Below are 20807 nucleotides of genomic sequence, written 5' to 3' on the forward strand. Positions count from 1 at the left end.
TTGTTCCCCACAAGCTAATGTCTGCCCTCTTTAAGGTGTAATTTTGGTACGAGAGATAGTAAGGAAAGCTATTTCAGAACAGAAAGGTCCTATTAGCAGTAGAGGAATACAAAAGGTGAGGGACATTGTTAGTTCTTGAGCTTGAAAAGTGATAGAAAATTGGAGTTTGAGAAAAATAACTCTCACAGGCATATGCAGCAGCATGAATTGATGTAGACTATGAGAAAGAAAAAAGATGAAACCATTTAGGACATTATAGCTATAATTTGGGAGTACTATGGTAAAAATCCAGACAGGGGTAGTTGAAATGGAAATGAAAGAACTATAAGAGATCTCTCAATAGAAAGATGAGAAGATGTAAATTTTTCATGTTAAGTTGTAGCAGGATATTAATAGCTAAAAAAAAAAAAAAAAATTCAGAGAGAATATATCTTCTAAGGAAACTTGAGCCAAAATTAGTCTTAAATTAATTTTCAAGGGAATAGAAATAGTTTAAATAGATACTTTTTTTTTTTTTTTGCCTCCAATTACTTCTGGAGGAGAAAAAAAATTTATTATTCATTTACCTGGAAATGTTGATCTTCAGTTCCTCCATATGGATGGACATCTGTCTAAGTTGATCCTTTAGAACAGTGCAATTCTCCTCTTTGAGTCTAATTTCTTCTTCTTTGGTTTGAATCGCATCACTGAACTTCCTCTCCCACTTCTTAGCTTCATCTATTACCCTGTCTCGATCATCCTGGAGGGAAGACATGCTCTTAGTGAAGGCAGCAAGTTGGGCTACAGTACAGTCCAAATTTTCCTGAAGATGCTGAACTTCCTTGTCTTTCTTAATCAAAGTAACCTGAATTTCTCCCAATGTCTCTTCCAATTGGACTTTCTCTCTATGCAAAGCATCCAGTTTCTCTTGCATATTCTTCTTCTCTTTCAGGTGTTTCTCTTCTGCCTGCTCCAATCTTCGCTCAAGATCTTCATCTTTTTGTTTCATTTGGCTTTTAACTGATTCTTTATTTGACTGAAGTTCCTTTTTCAACTTGAGATTGTCTGCTAGGACCCTAGCGGCTTCACTTTGAGTGTCATCTAGCAGTACTTTGAAGTTAGCTAATTCTGCTTGTGCCTTGTTGCGGTGTTCAACTGCTTGAGCCAGATTTTCTTTGGTTATTTCCAAATCTTTTTGGGATTCAGCCTGAACAAATTCTAGAGCTTTAACAGTTCTCTCTAGAGCACTAATTTTCTCTTGATACCTGATGCAGTCCTTCTGCAGCTGCTTTACTTCTTGTTGTTTTTCTTTTAACAGCTCCTGAAGTTCCTTTGCATGGCTTTTATTGCTAGGTTCTTTCTGAGCACCTTGTATTTTCTCCAAATATTCCTTTCGTATTTCTGATTCCACCTTCGTTTTTTCCTTGACTAACTGCTGCTTTTCTTCTTCCAGTTCACTCACACACTTTTTAAGGTTCTGCATTTCAGATTCCAGTAGCTCATTTTTTATTTGGGCATCTGTAACATCCTGATAATAATTGCCAATGCTTCCATTAAGTTCTGCTAATTGATTCATAAGCCTCTCTTCTAAATCATCTTTCTCTTCTTCTGCCGTCTCCTTTAGTTTGGTAACTCTGGAGAGTTCTTCCTGGATTTGCTGATTTAACAGGTTTATTTTGGTTATCTCATCCTGAAGCATTTTTAGTTCATCATCCTTTACTGACATTTGACTCACTAAGACATTTCTCTCATTTTCTAAAGTCTGGCTAAACTCCTTGTCTTTCTGCTTCTCCTCCTCTAAGTCAGCAATTCTTTCTTTGAGCTGATCAATCTGCTGTAGGTAATTATTAATTTCATCATGTGAGCTGAAATTCTCACTTATATCAGGTTTGGTACTGTTCTCTGATAGAACAGATTCTGAATGTGCAGGCCTTGTGCTCATACCCGGAGAGTCTTGCTCTTCAGCCTCACCTGGCATAGACTGTGTTGCCTCTTCAACCATATCCACCTGGTTATGTTTCTCAGTGGCCTCTGGGCTAGCTTGTTTAGATGCATTACCTTCTACCTGATGCTTTAAATCTTGAACCTCTTCACTTAGAGACTTTTTCTCAGCCAATAAATCCTTAAACTCCTTAGAAAGGGTGTCATACTCCATTTTGATCTTTTCAAGTTCCTCTTTCATGTTGGAATTGGAAGAAAGAAGTGTTTCCATACGTTCTTTAGCTGTATCTCCTACAGGCTGTACCTCTGCTCTAAGCCGGTCATTCTCTTCTTCCAACTCTAGGATTTTCTGCTGTTTAGATTTAGCAAACTTTCTCATCTTTTCTTTCATTTCCTCCATTTCTTGCTCAGCTTCCTGCAACTGCTTTTCTGTCTCTTTCTTGTTTGCTTCTGCACTTCTTACCTTGCCATACAGTTCTTGCTTCTCTTGCCTCACAGTTTCCAGCACATGCTGAATCCTTTCTGCTTCATTACTAACATTCTCATAAGACTGTAGAAGAATTTCATACTCTTTTTGTAGCTCCTTGTGTTTCTCTTGCCACTCCATGTTTTCTGCAATCTTAGAACATTTCAAAGATTCAATTTCCTTCACTAAGTTTTCCTTGTCTTCAGTAAGACCCTCTAGAGCTAGTTTTAGACTTTCACAAGAGCCACTGAGACTCTGATTTTCCAGTAAAGACTTGTCCATTTCTGTAATGAGTTTGTCTCTTTCTTCCTGAAGAAGAGCTAATCTTCCTAAGAATGTATCTTTTTCTTTATTTTGAGCAGAAACTTGGCTTTCCATATCTGCTAGAGATTTGGTGAGCCGTTCAACGGTATCTCTGGCCAAAGACAACTCCTCTTGGAGACCTTTGTTTTCTTTTAGTGCTTCTTTTCGGGAAATAAGGGCAGCTTGCAGTTTCCTCTGTATTTGTTGCTTTGCTCTACTTTCTTCTTCAATCTCTTCTGGTTTTTGCTTCATTTCACAAAGTTCTACCTGTAAGTGCTTTATCCTCTCATCGTGCTCTTTGGCTTGTATTTCAAGCTGTGTATGTAGAGCCTTAATTAAATCTTCTTGTTCTATTATCTCTGTCTGTACTTTAGCAAGGGTTTCTTCTTTTTTGCTAAGTTGTCCAGAAAGATAGCTAACCTCTTCTTCCTTTTTGCTTATGAGTTTCTGCAGTTCATCTAGTTCAGGCTGCAATTCTCTTAGATGTTCTAAGCTGGCAATTTCTAGTTGACTGCTTTCCAATTTCTGCTTCAGGCTTTCTGCATGGGCTTCAGCTTCACAGGATGCTGTCTTCAGACTCTGGATTTCTAAACCCTGTTTATTTATCTGCTCTTGTAACTGAAATATCTCTTCTGATTTTTTAGTAAGCTCACTTGTTGCAGAACCAACTTTCAATTCTAGCTCTTCTTTCTCAGCCTCTATTTCTTTCAGTTGTGCCTTAATGTTGGCGATAGAAGTATTGTCCTGCAGAGCACTTGCATCTTCAGGATGAGAAGGCCAATCTGGGCACAAATCAGATTCTGAAAGTGGTTGAGTGGGATGCTGTTCTGTGGTTCTGAATGAAGGTTCTTCTATACCTTGAGTGGGAGAGCCTGGTTCCTGCTGGTCAGTGGCTGGGAGTTTTCTGTCTATGGACTCCCTTACTTGAATCTGGAGTTGTCTTAGCTGGTCTCCAATGTTCTCGTTCTCCTTGCTTTGCTCATCAAACTGTTCTTGCAAGCGATTATAATCATCTTTCTGTTGCTTTAGCTCCTCCCTAAGATGTCTTTCTTTCTCCTGTGCCTTCTTTAGAATCCCCTTGCGGGAGGTTAAGGCTTCCTGTAGCTTCTTTTGAAGTTGCTCCTTTTCTTTTTCAAGGCTCAGTATCTTTTCTTCCAGTTCTGGTTTCCAGTGTTCTCCACTACCTGCACCAGGTGGACTGATCACCGCTGTTTCTCTCACAGGTGCTGCTGAGTCTCCATCACCTGCATCCTTGTTGCTTGTAGTTAACTTCTGGATAATTGCTTGGTTTTCAATGATTTCTGCCTGGAGCAAATCTATTTGGTTTGTCTTATCTTGCAAGCTCTGATTCAACTGTTTGACCACAGCCTGTAACTGTTCTTCAGCTGTGATTTTTTCTTTCAAATCCTTCCTTATATGTTCTAGTTCCACTTCTTTCTCAGATATTGCCTGTTTTAAAGAAATTTCTATTTCTTGACACTTAGAAGTCACACATTTTTCTGAGTCTTCTTTGTTCTCTTTATCTTCCTCCATTTCCCTTCTCTCACTTTCACTGAGTGGGATCTCTTTGCTAGATTCATCTTTCACTTTGGCTAATTCCTCTTCTAATATACTGACTCTTTGTAGAAGCTCCTTTCTGTTAATAAGAGCTGCCTGGAGCTTTCTCTTTCTCTGCTCACTTTCCTTCTTCAAAAGCTCTAATTCACGCTGAAGTTCTTCTTTACTTATTAGCCCTGCTGGGCTCAACTCATCATAATTATGTTTAAGGCCAGACACAACTTCATTATCTTCTTCCACCTGCTCTTTTTTTGCTTCTTCCGCTCTGGATAATAAATTCAGCTGTTCTTTAAGAGTCTTAATTTCAACTCCAAGAGAAAATTTCTCTTCATTAAGCTGAACCATTTTCTCCGTCATACTAAAGCTGATTTCTGTCACTTGCTGATCCTTCTCCTCAATGGTTTGTTGGAGGGTTTCGACGTCTCTCTTTTTCTCTAGTAACAGTTGATCCATTTTTGCTATTTCAAGTTCCTTATGTGAAAGTGTCTGTGACAGTTCTTCCATCTTATTTGAGATATCCCTCACACGTTCTGCCCCCTCAAGCACTTCACTTTCCTTCTTCTGTAGCTGGCTTTGCAGGCTGCTTATCAGTGTGTTCTGCTCAGAAAACTGAAGCTGCACATCATCCAGTTCACTCTGTAAAACTTCAATTTTCACGTCTTTAGATTTGGCTTCTATGCTGAGACTGTGGATCTGTTCGGTGAGCAGGTTGTGATGAGCACTTTGGCTTTCATAGTCAAGTCTTCTTTGCTTTTCTGCTTCTGCAAGGTTCATCTCCAGTTGCTTTATCTGAGCCCTCAGTTCTGTTACTACACTAAGTTCCTTCACCTGAGAAAGAAGCTGGTCTCTTTCTTCAGACAAAGCAGTGAATGCACTGCTGGTGTTTTCAGCATTTTTCTTAAACTCCTCAATCAACTGGGTTAGGTTGTGAATTTCCTTAGCCTTCTCATCTAAATTTTTCTCATAGATTTCTTCTGCTTTATGAAAGCTTATTTCAAGCTCCACAATTTGACTTTTTAATCTTTCCAACTCCTCCTGATGATACTGACCAATATCTGGTACAGCAGAAATGGATTTATCAACATCATCCTGTTTAGTTGATTTCAATTCCATTCCATTGTCATTTAATGATATTTCCTCAGGTGTTCTATTTTGATGTTTAGTACTTGCCTGTTCTTCTTTTTCAACTGCTGGAAGATTGCTTTCTTCATTTGGCATTGAAGGAAAATCTTGCCCTGTATCTTCAAGAAATACTTTCATTCTAACTGGAAGTAATCTTTCACTCTCTATCTGTTTCATTTCTTTCTGGTCAAGGACCTCAGGGTCCCCCTCTGCCCTTTTGCCCTGGAGCTGCAATTTAAGAAATGCAATCTCCTCTTGAGCTTCTTTCATTTCCAACAATAAAACTGATAATTCTTTATGTTTCTGAGAAAATGAGTCCTCTTGAACATCTTGTCCATTTTCCTTGGTAGAAAAGCTGTTCTTGTTGAGCCCAGTAGTATCAACCATGCTGATCTATTTTTAAAACAGAAAAAAAAGCCTTAATCAAATGTTTTATAATACTAAAAATAGCCTACCTAAAACTAGTATTTCATGCATTTTCCAAAACCTGAAACTTTTTAGTCCAAACCTCCTGTGTAGCATAAAACTGCTAAATCCTTTCAGCATCAGTTTGTACCTCCCAAATTGGGCCTCCGAGGGCACTCGGTCAATCCTGCACTGAGGTCAAGCCCTACTCATGAGATCTAAGGAAACTTGGAATTTATTTTCTAGATATTCTTTACATGTGAAGCTTTTTTCCTTCAGATTAAAACTCTTAATTGTTTCTCCTAAGAACTGCTTAAAAACAAAAAGAGAAGCAGGAAATGAATTAAATCTTTGTTTTAACCCATTCCAATCAGGAAGTTATGGATTCCTTTTCCTAAACTATCCATTAAAATAGGAAAGTTGCAAATATTAGATAAAATAGCCATTAATAGACAAGCACATTATCAAACAAGTAGATTCAGATAAATTACCAGGACAAAGTAATCAAAAAGGAGCTCTGCTGGGGGTTAGGCATGAAATTATGGACCTGTTTGACAAAATATGAACCAAGTTTACAAAGATTACTGTGTCAGGCTGCTCAATCCATAGAAATTATTTCTGTAATTGTTTTCTTGGGGAAAAAATAGTGAATCTCATGATAACTTTAATTAAATAGCATTTTATTAAAAGAGTTTGGAGATGGCCACAGAATAAAAATCTCCACCTTTTCCAATAACACATTTCCCCCACCCCCGAAAAATATTCCAACTTGATGGGAGAAAACACAAGCAAACAATCATAGGACTGTCAAGTAATGTAGTGGCCAAGACTACAGGCTCTGCAGCCCAACTGCCTGGGTTTACATTAGCTCTACCACCTACTAGTGGAAGCTGATAGTAAGTATTGAATGAATATTAGCTACTATCTTGCTATCATTCTCAGCTAACGAGTAAGAAAAAAATTCATTATTTTAGAATTGTTATGTTTAGAAAAGTTATCTCATCATTTTTCATAAGCATTATTTTAGTTATTTACAATTCTTTGCTCTCTGCATTACCCTGTATCATATTCAAATTTCTAGAGACCAAAACTGGACACAGTATTTTGCACAGGGGAAAAATTCCTTTATAATTTCTTCACGTCACATTCCTCTTTATCCGTCCCTACATACATTAAAGACCTGATATAGTCAAGGCATTATTTCTGCCAGAAGACTTCAATGTAATTCTTTTTTTGTTCTCTCCCTTGCCCTAAGTATTATTTTCTCTTTTCTAACTATATTTCATATCATACGCTCAGTCTCTTCCTTCCCTTGATCATGCCTTCTGCTGCTCTCTATGATACCTACACAGTTTAATCAGCTTTTGGCTTGAGTAAAGACTCGATGTCATCCCATACTGAGGAGGCAGAGAACCAGAGAACTTCACTCTTTCTGAGCACTCTCATAACTGTTTGTCCTAATACTAGTCTTCCCATTTTGAGTGAGCTTACACCTTCTTTGAATCTTTTCTACTCACTCTCTCTTATTCCAAGGGATTATAGCAGTTGCCCTTCCTTTGGCAATTTCTGTGAGTTTTTTTCCCCCCCTTTCTTTTCCACCGTTCCCTGTTTGTTAATTCTTTCTTCTGGTTGTTTTGTTTTTCTTTTTCTTATCAGATTCTCATCTTTCTTATCTCTTCTTTTTTGAGCTAAGTTATTTTGTTTTCATGAGACACTACTGCTGAGCATCTTAAAACATTAAGCCCTCATTGGTCAAGCAAGATTCATTTTTACTTTAGGCTCTTATAATTTGTCAGTAACCATTTAATACTACGATTTTCAAAATTTAGTCTCCTTTTGACAATTTTGTGAACAGAGCATTAGTGGTCCCTTGAAAAGATATTAAATATAAGTGTGATGGCTAATTTTATTGTGTCAACTTGGCTAGGCCAGGGTATCCAGATATTTGGTAAAACATTATTCTAGATGTTTCTGTGAAGGTATATTCTAGATGGCATTAACATTTAAATCAACAGAGTTTCAGTGAAGCAAATTACCCTCCCTAATGTGGGTGGGCCTCACCCAATCAGTTGAAGGCATTAACAGAAAAAAGACTGACCTCCCCAAAAGGGGGAATTCTGCCAGCAGACTGTCTTTGGACTCAAATTGACACTCCTCCTTGGGTCTCCAGCCTGCTGGCCTACCCTGCAGATTTTGGACTTGCCAGCCTCCACATGTGTATGAACCAGTTCCTTAAAATAAATCTATATATATCACATCCTATTGGTTCTGTTTCTCTGATACTGATACAATAAGTAAGCAGACATTTCTGTTAAGAAGCTACATTATGAACTATTATCCAGGCCATGAGAAAATAATAAAAAATAAAGAAGTTACATTATTCCTCAAAGCCATTTATGATCCTATCGCTGACTTATTGATTGGCAGAACACAGCTAACTAAATACAATACAGCTAACAACCTTAAATCAACAGAATATTAAGCAACCATACATTTCTTAAAATAATTTGCAGATTTAAAAGGCACCATTCTCCAGAGATATCCTTTTTATATAATCATAAGTAAAACTGTGCCAATTGCAGGGGAGGAGGCCCAAGAGGTTTTATCTAATGTCTTCACTGAGAAACTTTCCTGAGATGAACAAAGAAGTTGAGATAAATAATAACTCACTATGAGAAATGGGTTACCCAATCCCAAATAGCTACTGTACCTGTGTTGGTTTAAGACAAAGAATTCCAAATATTCAGAACCAAATGAGAGTAAATGAGAAATAATAACCATTATGACTCTGAAATAGATCTCCCTCTATAGGTAATATACTTCTCTGTTAACACTAGAATACTGCAGAAATGTTCAGATTTGAAGCTACTGTCTCTTAATCTAGTTCATGTTCTAGACATATTAAGAACACTTCACTTACCTCACTGGCTTCTCTATCTGCCTCCCCAGTTCTATTCTGAGCCTCCAGGAGAGTAATCTGAGAAGACAGTTTTTCTGAAAGGCACAAAATAAATATCTTAAGAATACACATGGGGAGTGTTTGAAAAAACAGAGATAACTGTATGTGAGGCTATTTAAGAGGCATGAAATAATCAACAGAAAAGAAACAGAACAGTTTGGGGAAGATAAAAGGCTTATGTATTAAAATAAAGAAGTGGCAAGAGAATATGAGATGAGATATAAGACACAATAGTACTAGGTAATGATAATGAACCTGAATGAAGTATAAACAGTGGAAGGCTTGAAAGGAGAGGATGCCAGGGCATGTGACATGAAGCAGCTATTTCTATGGCACAGTTTGGAACTTCTAGGGCAATAAATTTGCCTTAATTTATCCATAATCCTATTGTAATACATTTTGTATTAATATAACAATTACAATGTCTTCAATGTTCTGTCACATATGTTCATAAAGACACCAAATTTTAGCACTAAAAGAGAGCTTTCCATCTCCTCAACAACCATACGAGGAAGCAAAGAAATGACATGACTTGAAGAGGTTACACAGCTAGTTCAGAGAGAGCTCAGATCAGAATCCAGGTCTTCTGAGTTCTACCCCCATGTTCTATTAAAATGTATACATCTAAAATGGGTAGTAATACCTTGGAAATATTCAACATTGACATTAATATCCCCAAGAAGCTTATATTTTTCCCAAGATACTAAAACAGATACACCAAAGAAGAAAAGTATATTTTTTACACTATATCCAAATGTCTTAATGTGACCTACAGGGACCCACAACCTCCTTTTCTTGTACTGCCCCCCCCCACTTCACTCTACTACAAAAACACTGGCCCTCTTTCTGTTTTGCAAATTTATCAAGTTCATTCACACCTTAGGGCATTTGCACCACTCTTTTCTCTGCTTGGAATGCTCCTTGCTTAGCCTCTTTGCATGGCTGTCCCCTTTTCATCATTCAGGTTTCAAGTCCTCAAAGAGGCCTACCCTGACCACTCTAATGCTGCTTTCCTTTTCCCCCATGCACACCTGTAGTACCCTGTTTTATTTTTATCCTAATACTTATCATTCTCTGAAATTTTCTTATTTATATACATGTTTATGGGGTCTGTTTTCCCTTCTAATATGTTCATAGCAACTAGAATAGTGCCTGGCACATAGGAAAGGCACAATAAATATTTGCTGTATGAATTAAGGAATATTCATGAGACAAATGAATTTAGAGCTAAGTAGAAAACTGTAAAATGCCCTTGGCAGTATATAGTATGTTCAGACACTTCACAAGACTGAGAAAGTATTAAGTAGATAGCGAGGGATTCTGGGTCTCCTACGGACAGAAGTGGGTGCTGCTGTGATTCACAGCACCCACATGGGCTTTTAGAGAGGCTCATGGGAGATCTGCATGCACAGTGAGACTCGGGTCATATATCTCCTAACTGTCCAATCAAAGTGGTTCCACAGTGACGTTTGAACCATGGGAGGTCCCAATCCAGGTACTATAAAACAAGACACAGACCATAACCAGGCCCTTTTGCGCCCTTCCTTTTGCTCACCCTTTGCTGCAATAAGGGTCTGGTCATCATCTGTGGTGTATGTGTTCTGCTTTGTAAATCTATGTCTTGCTCTTGCTCTATAATCCTGTCTTCCTCTCCTCAACAAATTTCACCTCCTGCTTGCCTTACTTTGGTGCATCTGGTCATTCTTTGGCCATGAGCACGCTAAGAACCAAGAACACATAATGAGACTAAACCTGACAAAAGAGATATAGTGGTAGAAATGGCAGTGTGGAAGGTGAGCTGAATAGGACACATAAAGCAAAGGTAACCTGTGAGACCAGACACAAAAATCAACACAGAAAACCTTAAGGGACCCCTGTAGGAGAAAGGAAAAGAATGGAACTCATATAATACCTCTAAACTATGTGAAAAGAACAGGTAATCTTTGCAAAACTGCAAAATAAGCATCACAGATGAGATCTCAAAGAAGTGCTGTGAGTGAGTTAAATAATGAGCTGAATTTGTGGTGTTCTTTATTAGCAATAGTGGGAATAGTCTAATGAAACTACATAGTCCTCCATTTAGAGCTAAGCGGAAAACTGTAAAATGGTTAAGTTGGAAATATTGGCTTTAGAGTTTAATGTAAGTTTTACAAACTTTACTTGGTACTCATTCTTACCCCTAGAAGATAAAGTATAGTAGTCAGTTAATCTAGGATGAATTAGACCAGTAAAGCATTATTAACTATATGCTACGAAATCCATAAGGTCCTTGTAGAGCAGATGATAAAGGGAAGGAGATACATCTTCATTCTTTCTGTTCACACACAGTCCTATGGGATAAAATGCTATGCAGTTCAATCCAACACGACTTTATTCAGCAGCCACTATTTTCCAGGTACTATACTTATCTGGGTAAGGCAGAGATGGAAAAAAAAATGTCCCCTGCTCTTGAAAAGCTTATACTTCATCTTTGAAGAGCTTATAATATACTAAAAAAGACAAACATATAAACAGATCATTTTGATACAATGCTAAAGGTATACAAGGATGTTATGGAAGCACAAAAATGTATTTAACCCAACCTTTGGGGATCAGGGCCAAGTTCTTGAAAAAGATAATGCCCTAACTGAGGCCTGAAAGATGAGTAAGAATCAGCCAGGCTAATGGAAAGCGGTAGGATTCTAAGCAGGGTACAATATGAACAAAAACAAAATAGTTGCTACCTTTGAACCTTACTAATCTCTGTTACCTCATCCCACAAATTTATTACAGGAATGTCCCTCCTTCTTTATTGTACCTATTTAAAAATTCATCATTTTATTTAAGGTCCTGTTCAATCCATAATACATAAAAGATACCTTGACCATACAAAAGTGAATATAAAGAAATCCTGAAGCATTTATAGCCCATATTGCAAAATATTATACTTATATTAAATGCTGGTACTATGCTCTAAATGTTTAATGCATATTAATCTTATCTTTGATAACTATCAGCTCTTCTATCTAAATCCTTGTTATTACAGAATCAGAGAATCTACATGTTATACATGTATAATGATAAAAGTAGAGGTACTTGTGGGATAAGAAGACAGAGAATTATGGTTTTAATTTATACATACCATTCTCAGCTTTCAGCTCCTCCAGCTCTATAGAACTAAGGAGCAGGGCTCCCTTTTCATTCTCTAGTTCTACCACTCTCTTCTGCAAAGAGGCAATATTCTCCTCAGTGACTGCCTAAATTGTAGAAAGACAACAAATTAATATTTCTCCAGTGAAAAACTCTCACACTAATGCCCAGTATTTTTGTCTTCTAAAAATTCTCCAGCCATGAAAACGCTTTTAAAATAGCATCTATTTATCTACCTAGGTAATCTTGGAAGAAATGTTTTTTACCTGAAGATAGAGAAATGAAATATTTCATACAAACATCAAGTTCATTGGTTTTGAATTTAAGATTGAAGTCTGGATTACAAAGATAGAAATCCCAAGTCTACTCCAAAAGAAAGAACATTTTCAGGTTCATAAACAAATAACATTATAAGATGACATTAATGGCACCAAGTAACATGGTCTCTCTACTGCAGAGAATGAACATGAGGAGAATCTCCCCAAAGAGGAATAGAGGCAAAAGTAATATGTACCTCTTAAAAAAGAAAGAAGATTCATAACTGTTTTTTTTGTTTAATAAAAATTATCTTGTGCTTTATTTATTTATTTATTTATGAGACAGGGTCACACACTGTCAACCCAGCTGGAGTGCAATGGCCCTATCATAGCTCACTATAACCTCAAACTCCTGGGCTCAAGCAATCCTCCTATCTCAGCCTTCCAAGTAGCTGGGACTACAGGAACTCACTACCATGCTCATCTAATATTTTTTAAAAATTTTTTGTAGAGATGGGGTCTCACTTCGTTGATAAGGCCAGTCTCAAACTCTTGGCCTCCAGTTATCCTCCCACCTCAGTCTCCCAAAGTTCTGGGATTACAGACATGAGCCACCACACTGACTCTTGTGATTAATTTGCATGTTCAGAATGTTTGGTTTTCCTAATGATGGACATATGTCAAATTATGCCACATATTTAATTTTTTATGTACTTTTATATATTTTATTATCCAAGGGGATTATTCTATACAATTTCATAAAGTTGTGGAAATTATAAGCCATGAGGGTCTTTACAGCATACCTGACCCCAAACCTCCATTTGATGTTTAAAGAAATAGCAAGGGGCTGGAAGCTGTGGCTCATGCCTGTAATCCCAGCACTTTGGAGGCCAAGGTGGAGGGAGGGAGGGAATGAGGAAGGAAGGAAGGAGTTTAGGTTTTTTATGGCTTTTATCCTGAGTGAAGTTCCCAGTTTGCATTATACAGGACAAGTAAAACTCCAATAGAACAGCCATACATATTTCTGGCTTAAAAAATGAGAAGAAAGACTTTGGGACAAACATAACTGCCCAAATGTGAGGAAGGAAATCAAAGAGAAGATGAGGAGTATCGGCAAGAAGGAACCCTAAATTCTATGTTTAAACTTAGCCCAAATTTCAGGCAGAACATTAAATTACGTATCAGCAGGGCTGAATCAAAATAGCCCAGCTAAGGCAAAAATAAGTAAACTGAGTTTTGAGTGGCTATCTATCATAGGCCAGAGTTTGTAGTTTGAGTCCAACTTGTTGGCTGATAAAAAGTAATTGAAACACTCCAGAATTTTGGAATAACAGAATAGGATCTCAAACACAACATTTACAATATCTAAGATCCAATACAAAATCATTCATCACTTAAAGAAATAGGAAAATATAACCCATTCTCAAGAAAAAACAAAAACACAATCAACAGAGACTGACTGCAAAATGATACAGATTTTCAAACAGCAAACAACAATTTTAAAGAAGGTATTACAACTATGCTTAGGACATAAATGAATGTGCTCATAATTATTGAAAAGATAGGAAATCTAAGTATAGACAAAGAAAATATAATAATGAACCAATATGAAATTCTATAACTAAAAAACAGAATACCTAAAATGAAAAATTTAATGGATAGGCTTAATGGTAGAATATAGATAACAAAAGAAAGTCTTGGTCAACTTGAAGACAGATCAACAGAAACTAATCTGAAGACTGAAGAAAAAAATTGATTGAATAAAAATCAGTACAACCTCAGGGACATGCGGGGAAATATTAAAAGGTTCAATATACCTGTAACTGGAGTGCCCAGAGAGGACAGAATGGGAAGAAAAATTCTTTTAAGAAATGGCCAAAATTTTCCCAAACATAAGGGTATACATGCAAGGAATTCACCAAAAGCATGTGAAGAAATGACCAAAAACTTAACAACTAAGTACATCACAGACAAGGATTTTAAAAAGTCTTAAAAGCTCCATGGAAAAATGATCCTTTACATACAGAGGGAGAATAATGTGAATGATTACTGATCAACTGTCGAGGAAAAAAATGTAGGCCAGCAGACAGTGAAATATCTTCTTTAAAGTCCTGAAAGAAAAACTATCAATCTAGAATTATATATCCAGTAACAAATATTATTTAAGAATAAAAGCAAAATAAGACATTTTTAGATAAGAGAAAACAAAGAGAATTTTTTCACCAATAGACCTACACTATAAGAATACTAAAGGCTGAAGGAAAATGACATCAGATGGAAACTTGATCATCAGAGAGGAAAAAAGCATTGCAAATGGTAAATATCTGGGTAAATATTAAGGTCAATATTTTCCTCTTAATGTCTTTCAAATACATATAACTGTTCAAAGCATAAATGTTAAAATTAAGTGCTGGGCTTATAATCTTTGTTACTATAATACATACAGTAACTATGGCACAAAGGATAAGGTGAGGGTATATGATTATAAGGTTTCTACTTTAGGTGAAGTGGTATAGTATTAACTCCAAGAAGACTGAAAAGTTAAGGACATATTGTACTTCCTCGAGCAACTGCTTTAAAAAATTTTATTGTGAAACATCCAACAGAAGACTTTTGCTTCTGCTGAAGAGGCAGTAACATGGAACAGATTTTTTTTCTCCTCCCTGAAACAACAACAACAAACAAAAACAGACAAAATAATGAAATAATTTTCAAAATACTGGGTATCAGGCAATGAAGGACAGTAATCTGAGACAGTCAAGAAACAAATAAAGTGAGCCCTACAACTGACTAAGCTTAATGCCTTAAGAAGAGTTTCTAGGCTATGGTCCAAGAAGGGGGAACCTAGCAAAGCCTGGTGGACTCCCTGAGTTGACAAGACAGAGATAAGACTCAAAGAAGAGCAAGATGGCTGGAGTTCATAGAATAGAACACCAGACAGAAGAAAGTCGCATAGAGAAAACTGGAGATCTGCAGAGGGTCTCCAACAAATAAATGTTCAGCAGAGTACAGAGCAGCATCTGAATGTGAGGAAACTATCCAGGGCTACCTGAACTCCCCAAAATTATCTATTGGAAGAGATTAGGGAACAGCACTTGGTGCTCATACAGGGCCTGGAAGAGCGCCAGTTTCCACAGCCAAATGTGAAAAAACTTAACACTTAACAGGGCATCGAGTAGAATACTCAGCTACGTTTTGCCTTAGTAGTAAGGAGCACTGATTCAAATCCTCCTAACAAATCAAAGAAGACCTGAAAGGATTAAACTTTTTTCAAATAACTGAATCCCATAAAAAAGGTCCAAATATGTTAAGAAATCAAAGATATCCATCATCCATAATGTCTGGCAACGAAAGCAGTAGGAAAATATAAACTATAATGAATAATCAATTGAAACAGACCCGATACTGACACAGATGTTAGAATTAAAAGATAAAGACATATAAAGCAATTGTTAGAACTGCATTCTATATATGCAGAAAGTCAAATAAAAACATCAATGGTATTTTTTAAAAGCCCAAATTAAACTTCTAGAGAAGAAAATTACAATGTTTGAGACTGAAAAAAATATAGTAGATCAGATTAACAGATTGGACATTGCAAAGATTAGTGAACTTGAAGATAAAGAAATAGAAACAAAATAAAACAGTAAAAAAGAATTAAAAATATGAAAAGAGCATCCATGAGTTCTGGAACAACTTCAAGTAACCTAATATACGTGTAATTGGAGTTCCCAAAGGAGGAGCAGAGGTCAGAAAAAATATTTGACTAATTAATGGCAGAAATTTTCCCAAAATTGATAAAAGCCATAAATAGAGATTCAAAAGGCTCAATGAACCCCAAGCACAAGAAACATGAAGAAAACTATGCCAAGTTACATCATAATCCAAATGCTCAAAAACAGTGGTAAAAATCCTAAAAACAGCCAGGGGAAAAAAAGAGAAAGAGAAGGATGACAGCAGATTCCTTGTCAAAAACAAAATGCAAGAAAGAAGACAGTAGAGTAATATCCTTATGGCACGAAATAAACTGCCAATGTAGAATTCTAGTCAGGAAAAATATCTTTAACAATAGTGAAATAAAGATGTTGTCAGACATACAAGTGTTAAAAGACCCATGACCAGTAGACTTGTATACACATGTGCGCGGGCGCGCACACACACACACACACACACACACACACACACGAATTAAAGGAAATCCTTCAGGCAGAAGGAAAATAATACCAGGTGGAAATATGAAACCAGGGTTTGCCAAACTTTGGAGGTTTGCCACTTGTTTTTGTAAACAAAGTTTTATTGGACTGTAGCCACAACCATTTTTTTACACTATGGTTTATAGGCATTAAAAGGATAAAAAGTAAAAATAAAATGATATAAATAACATTATGACAAAAAAATTGACATTTGCAAACCACTCCCCCAAAAAACCCCAAACAAATCAGAACTGACGTATAAAATATAAAATCTTATTGGCCTTGTATCTGTAAAAGAAATTAAATTCATTATCAAAAACCTTCCTACAACTCCAGACACTTCACCAAAAGAATATATACATATGACCAAGAATCTCAAGGAAAAATGTTCAACATCATTTGTCATCAGGGAAATGCAAATTAAAACCATAATGAGATACCACTACACACTCACTTAGAATGGCTAAAACTTTTTAAACTGACAACACCAAATCTTGGAGAAGATGTGAAGCAACTGGAACTCTTATATTTTAGGTGGGAGTATTAAATGGTATAACCACTTTGGAAAAAGATCTGACAGGTCCTCGTAAAGCTAAATACATATACACTCTATGGCCCAGCAATTCCTCAACAAGTATATTTACTGAAGATAAATGAAAACATATGTCCACATAAATACTTATATGAGACTGTTCACAGTAGCTTAATTCATACTAGCCAAAGCATGAAAAAGCCCAGGTGTCCATCCATAGGAAAATGTAGGACAATCATGCAAAAGGAAAATGCAGTACATTCATAAAATGGAATACTCCTCAGAAATACAAAATAATAAATTATAATATATGCAACAATATGGATGAATATCAAAACATGCTGAGTCAAAGAAGCTCTACACAGAAAAGCACATATTGTAAGAGTACATTTATACGATGTCATAAAACAGGTAAAATTAACCTCTGGTGAAAAAACAGAAGTTGCCTCTGGTAGAAAGAGGTAAATTGACTGTAAAAGCATCCGAGGATACTTGGTGGGGTAATGGTAATGTGAAATATTGTAATAGGGGTTTGGGTAACACAGGTGTACACATTTGACAAAGCTCAATGAAAGGTATACTTAAGATTTGTGCATTTAATGGTTTGTAAATCTTACCTCAAAAGCAAAAGAACTATAAACAAATATTGAAACCTAGTCAATGATACATATTATTTAGAGAGAAATGTCCGCAATTTACTGTGAAGTGTATAAAAAAATTAAGAGGAAATGATGAATGGACAGAGGAATGAATAAATGGATAGGTATTTGATAAAACAAATACAAAAAAGTGTTAATGATAGAATCTAGATGGTGGGTATATAGATGTTCACTATAAACCTTTTTCAATTTATTTCAATGATTGCAAAATATCTTTTTTTTTTTTTTTTTTTTTTGAGACAGAGTCTCACTCTGTTGCCCAGGCTAGAGTGAGTGCCGTGGCGTCAGCCTAGCTCACAGCAACCTCAAACTCCTGAGCTCAAGCGATCCTCCTGTCTCAGCCTCCCGAGTAGCTGGGACTACAGGCATGCGCCACCATGCCCGGCTAATTTTTTCTATATATATTTTTAGCTGTCCATATAATTTCTTTCTATTTTTAGTAGAGGTGGGGTCTCGCTCTTGCTCAGGCTGGTCTCGAACTCCTGAGCTCAAACGATCCACCCACCTCGGCCTCCCAGAGTGCTAGGATTACAGGCGTGAGCCACCGCGCCCGGCCTATTGCAAAATATCTTAACAAAACATTGGAGGAAAAAGTTGACAATGGGAGAATAGAAGAGATTGGAAAGCCTAGATGCTAGAAACCAAGAAGCAAAAATTTTTATCACTGCACAGTTCTGCCCAGGGACCACGGAATCCTGCTGGCCAATACGCCTTGTCAGTTTGGAACGGTATAATCTTAGGATTATAAGAGAGATGGATGAATCCAGTTATCCCAGCTTGACATTAGTCGATAAATATCATCAAACTAACTCCCCTTGTTCTGATATTCATGCTCAATAAGCAGCCTTCTAGTTACTGTAATCTAGTTTTCTATAGAGATTTTTGTAGGAAAAGGGAATATATTAGCCAATCAGCAGCCATTTGGCAATTAAATTTTTTACTATTAATTAATTAATGGGAGCAATGTGTTTTCTACAGTAGACTTAGACTGACTTGTGCACACTAAACCTGATCAAATCTAAGTTTAAAATTAACTTCTGAACTGGGAAAACTGATTATAAATGCATAAGTAGTGATTCACCTCGAATACAAATTCTTAAGACCTTAGAATCAGAAAGGCTTTTGAGATTGTGGTGCTTGTTATCTCTCATTTTCTTATTATCCATTTTTGAGACACTGCATTAATCCCTTTCATGATTCCTTTCAAACAGAATTGTCCTCAAAAAAGCATTTTATCAGGCAGAAAACTTAGAAGACTTATACAGCTTTCTGGAATAAACCCTCAATAGAGCACCCAAGTGTAGACACAGCAAAGACAAACAGTTCATATTCATAGGAAGTCCACATTTAATTACCTGTGTGCCCTCATCTGAGAAAGAAGTCTGAGATGCTGTTTCGTGTTTTTGCAAGGTTGGTTTATTTAGAAATTGGCTGATTTCTTTGGATTTTTGCTGGAGTTGATCTAAGGAAAAGAAAACAAATAAATGTGGTATCTGCTTCAAGTCTGAAACTTAGTGAGTTATTATCTCCTAAGGATACACTGTAGGCTGTTTACTAGTTTAGTTACCTTAATTAAAATTATGATGCCAATGACAAAACTTATTTTTTAACTATTTAAATGCTGGCAAAGGCCCAAGTACACCTCAGTAAGCTACTTCCTTCAAAAGTAAAATAAAAAAAGGCCTAGGCATTTTTAAAAAGAAAAATTTGTTTTTCCTTTCCCCCTTGAAAATGGCTTTAGTGGTTTTTATTTTATTTTCTTTAATCTCCACTTAGGTGTTATAGGTCCCACAAAGACTCCACAATATGGTTTTAAACATGAACGTGGTTCAGCTAAGAGGACAGTATGCTCATGTAACACCCTGTTCCCGAGTAATTCCTCCCAAGGCTGTCTGGCTAATGTTCAGTTTTTCAATAAAATTCTCACCTTAATTATTTCTAAAATATTTCCTTTAGGTATATGCCAATCTATTAGAAGAGTTTATAATTTGGAGAAGAGGACTGGTGAGATGGATTAATGTTGAGAAAGTTTCACTTTTTAATTTATAAACTTCTAAAATGTTCAATTTTTTTAGAGGCACATATTACTTTTATAATAACACATTTAAAAAAGTTAAGTTTTTCTTATAGCTTCTTAATGATATTTTCTTCAAAAAGAAATTTTCACCTATAACAAAAGCATTGAGAGCCATCTTTAGATTTAAGAATAACTCCATCTAATTCAGTCTCCCTACCTGAGTTTTCCACATACTAATTTAAATCCTAGTCATTTCAGTTTTTGAACCCTTCAGATCACATTCATGTTTCACATAGCATTCTATTTAATATCTGGAACATCACTAACATGTTTTTAATACTGTAATGACAATTATAATATTAAGACAGATTATAACTTTAGTCAGAGGCAGGAAAAATGCAACATGGAGTTCAGAAGAAACATCCTCCTTAGTCCTTTTGTAATATTAATTCAGTTGGATTAAACAAATAATTTCATTAACAGATCCCTGCAAATATGAAATACAAAACCACTGAGGTGTGGACTTCAAAAGCAATCAAATACTGACCTTCAAGCTGTTGAATGGCCTGGGCTGACTGAACTGCCTGTTCATTCTTATCTTGGAGAAGCTTTGAATTTTGATCCTTCAGAGCATCACAGGCAGATTGCAGCTCTTGTTCAGTCTTTTGCAGACTCAAAATGTGAGAGGTCTTCTCTTCTATTTCTGCTTTGTGCTTTTGCTCCAAAGCACTGTACCGAGACTCCAGTTCAGCCTGGGCTTGGCCTGCTTGTTCAAACTTTTCCAAAAGATGCTGCATTTCTTCCTGCAGGTTATGGAAGGACAATTTTCTCTCTGCCATTTCAAGCTCCATCTTTTCCATCTCAATCTTGGACTCCTGTCTTTCTGTTTCCACAGTGTTCCTTAAAGTATTATGCTCAGCTTCCACTTGCTGTAACTGCTGAGAGAGAATCTAAGAAAAAACACAAAACCTCATGAGGCATAGATACATTCTTTCATTTCAATAAGCATAGTGAAGTGCTTCTTCTAGGTGAAGGATGGAGCTAGGCACTTGGGATGAAAACTATAATTACTTAAGATCCTATATTTTTGGTTCCTGATACTTTTGACAGTTTGCACTCATATTTATTTATTTGTGTAATTATCTTTTAATTTCTCTGGCCTACTAGAAAATAAGTCCCATAAGGGAAAGGACTAAGTCTGTTTTATCCTTTTCCATCTCCAGCACATAGCATGGTATAATGGCATAGAGTGGCACTCAATAAATACTGAGTGAACGAATCAATACAG

General features: G+C 36.4%; 1 protein-coding gene across 1 annotated transcript in view; it reads right to left on the reverse strand.

The window, feature by feature from the left end:
- GOLGB1 (golgin B1) overlaps window positions 1-20807 on the reverse strand; it is a 71796-nt gene that overhangs the window by 23609 nt on the left and 27380 nt on the right. Inside the window, exons 9-13 of the mRNA XM_069475105.1 lie at window positions 20067-20469; window positions 18858-18964; window positions 11854-11968; window positions 8694-8767; window positions 567-5761 (exon numbers count right to left, since the gene is read on the reverse strand). Coding sequence (XP_069331206.1) covers window positions 567-5761; window positions 8694-8767; window positions 11854-11968; window positions 18858-18964; window positions 20067-20469 — 5894 coding nt within the window. The remainder of the gene's footprint in view (window positions 1-566; window positions 5762-8693; window positions 8768-11853; window positions 11969-18857; window positions 18965-20066; window positions 20470-20807) is intronic.

Source organism: Eulemur rufifrons, chromosome 7 (assembly GCF_041146395.1).
Source record: "Eulemur rufifrons isolate Redbay chromosome 7, OSU_ERuf_1, whole genome shotgun sequence".
Taxonomy (NCBI): Eukaryota; Metazoa; Chordata; class Mammalia; order Primates; family Lemuridae; genus Eulemur; species Eulemur rufifrons.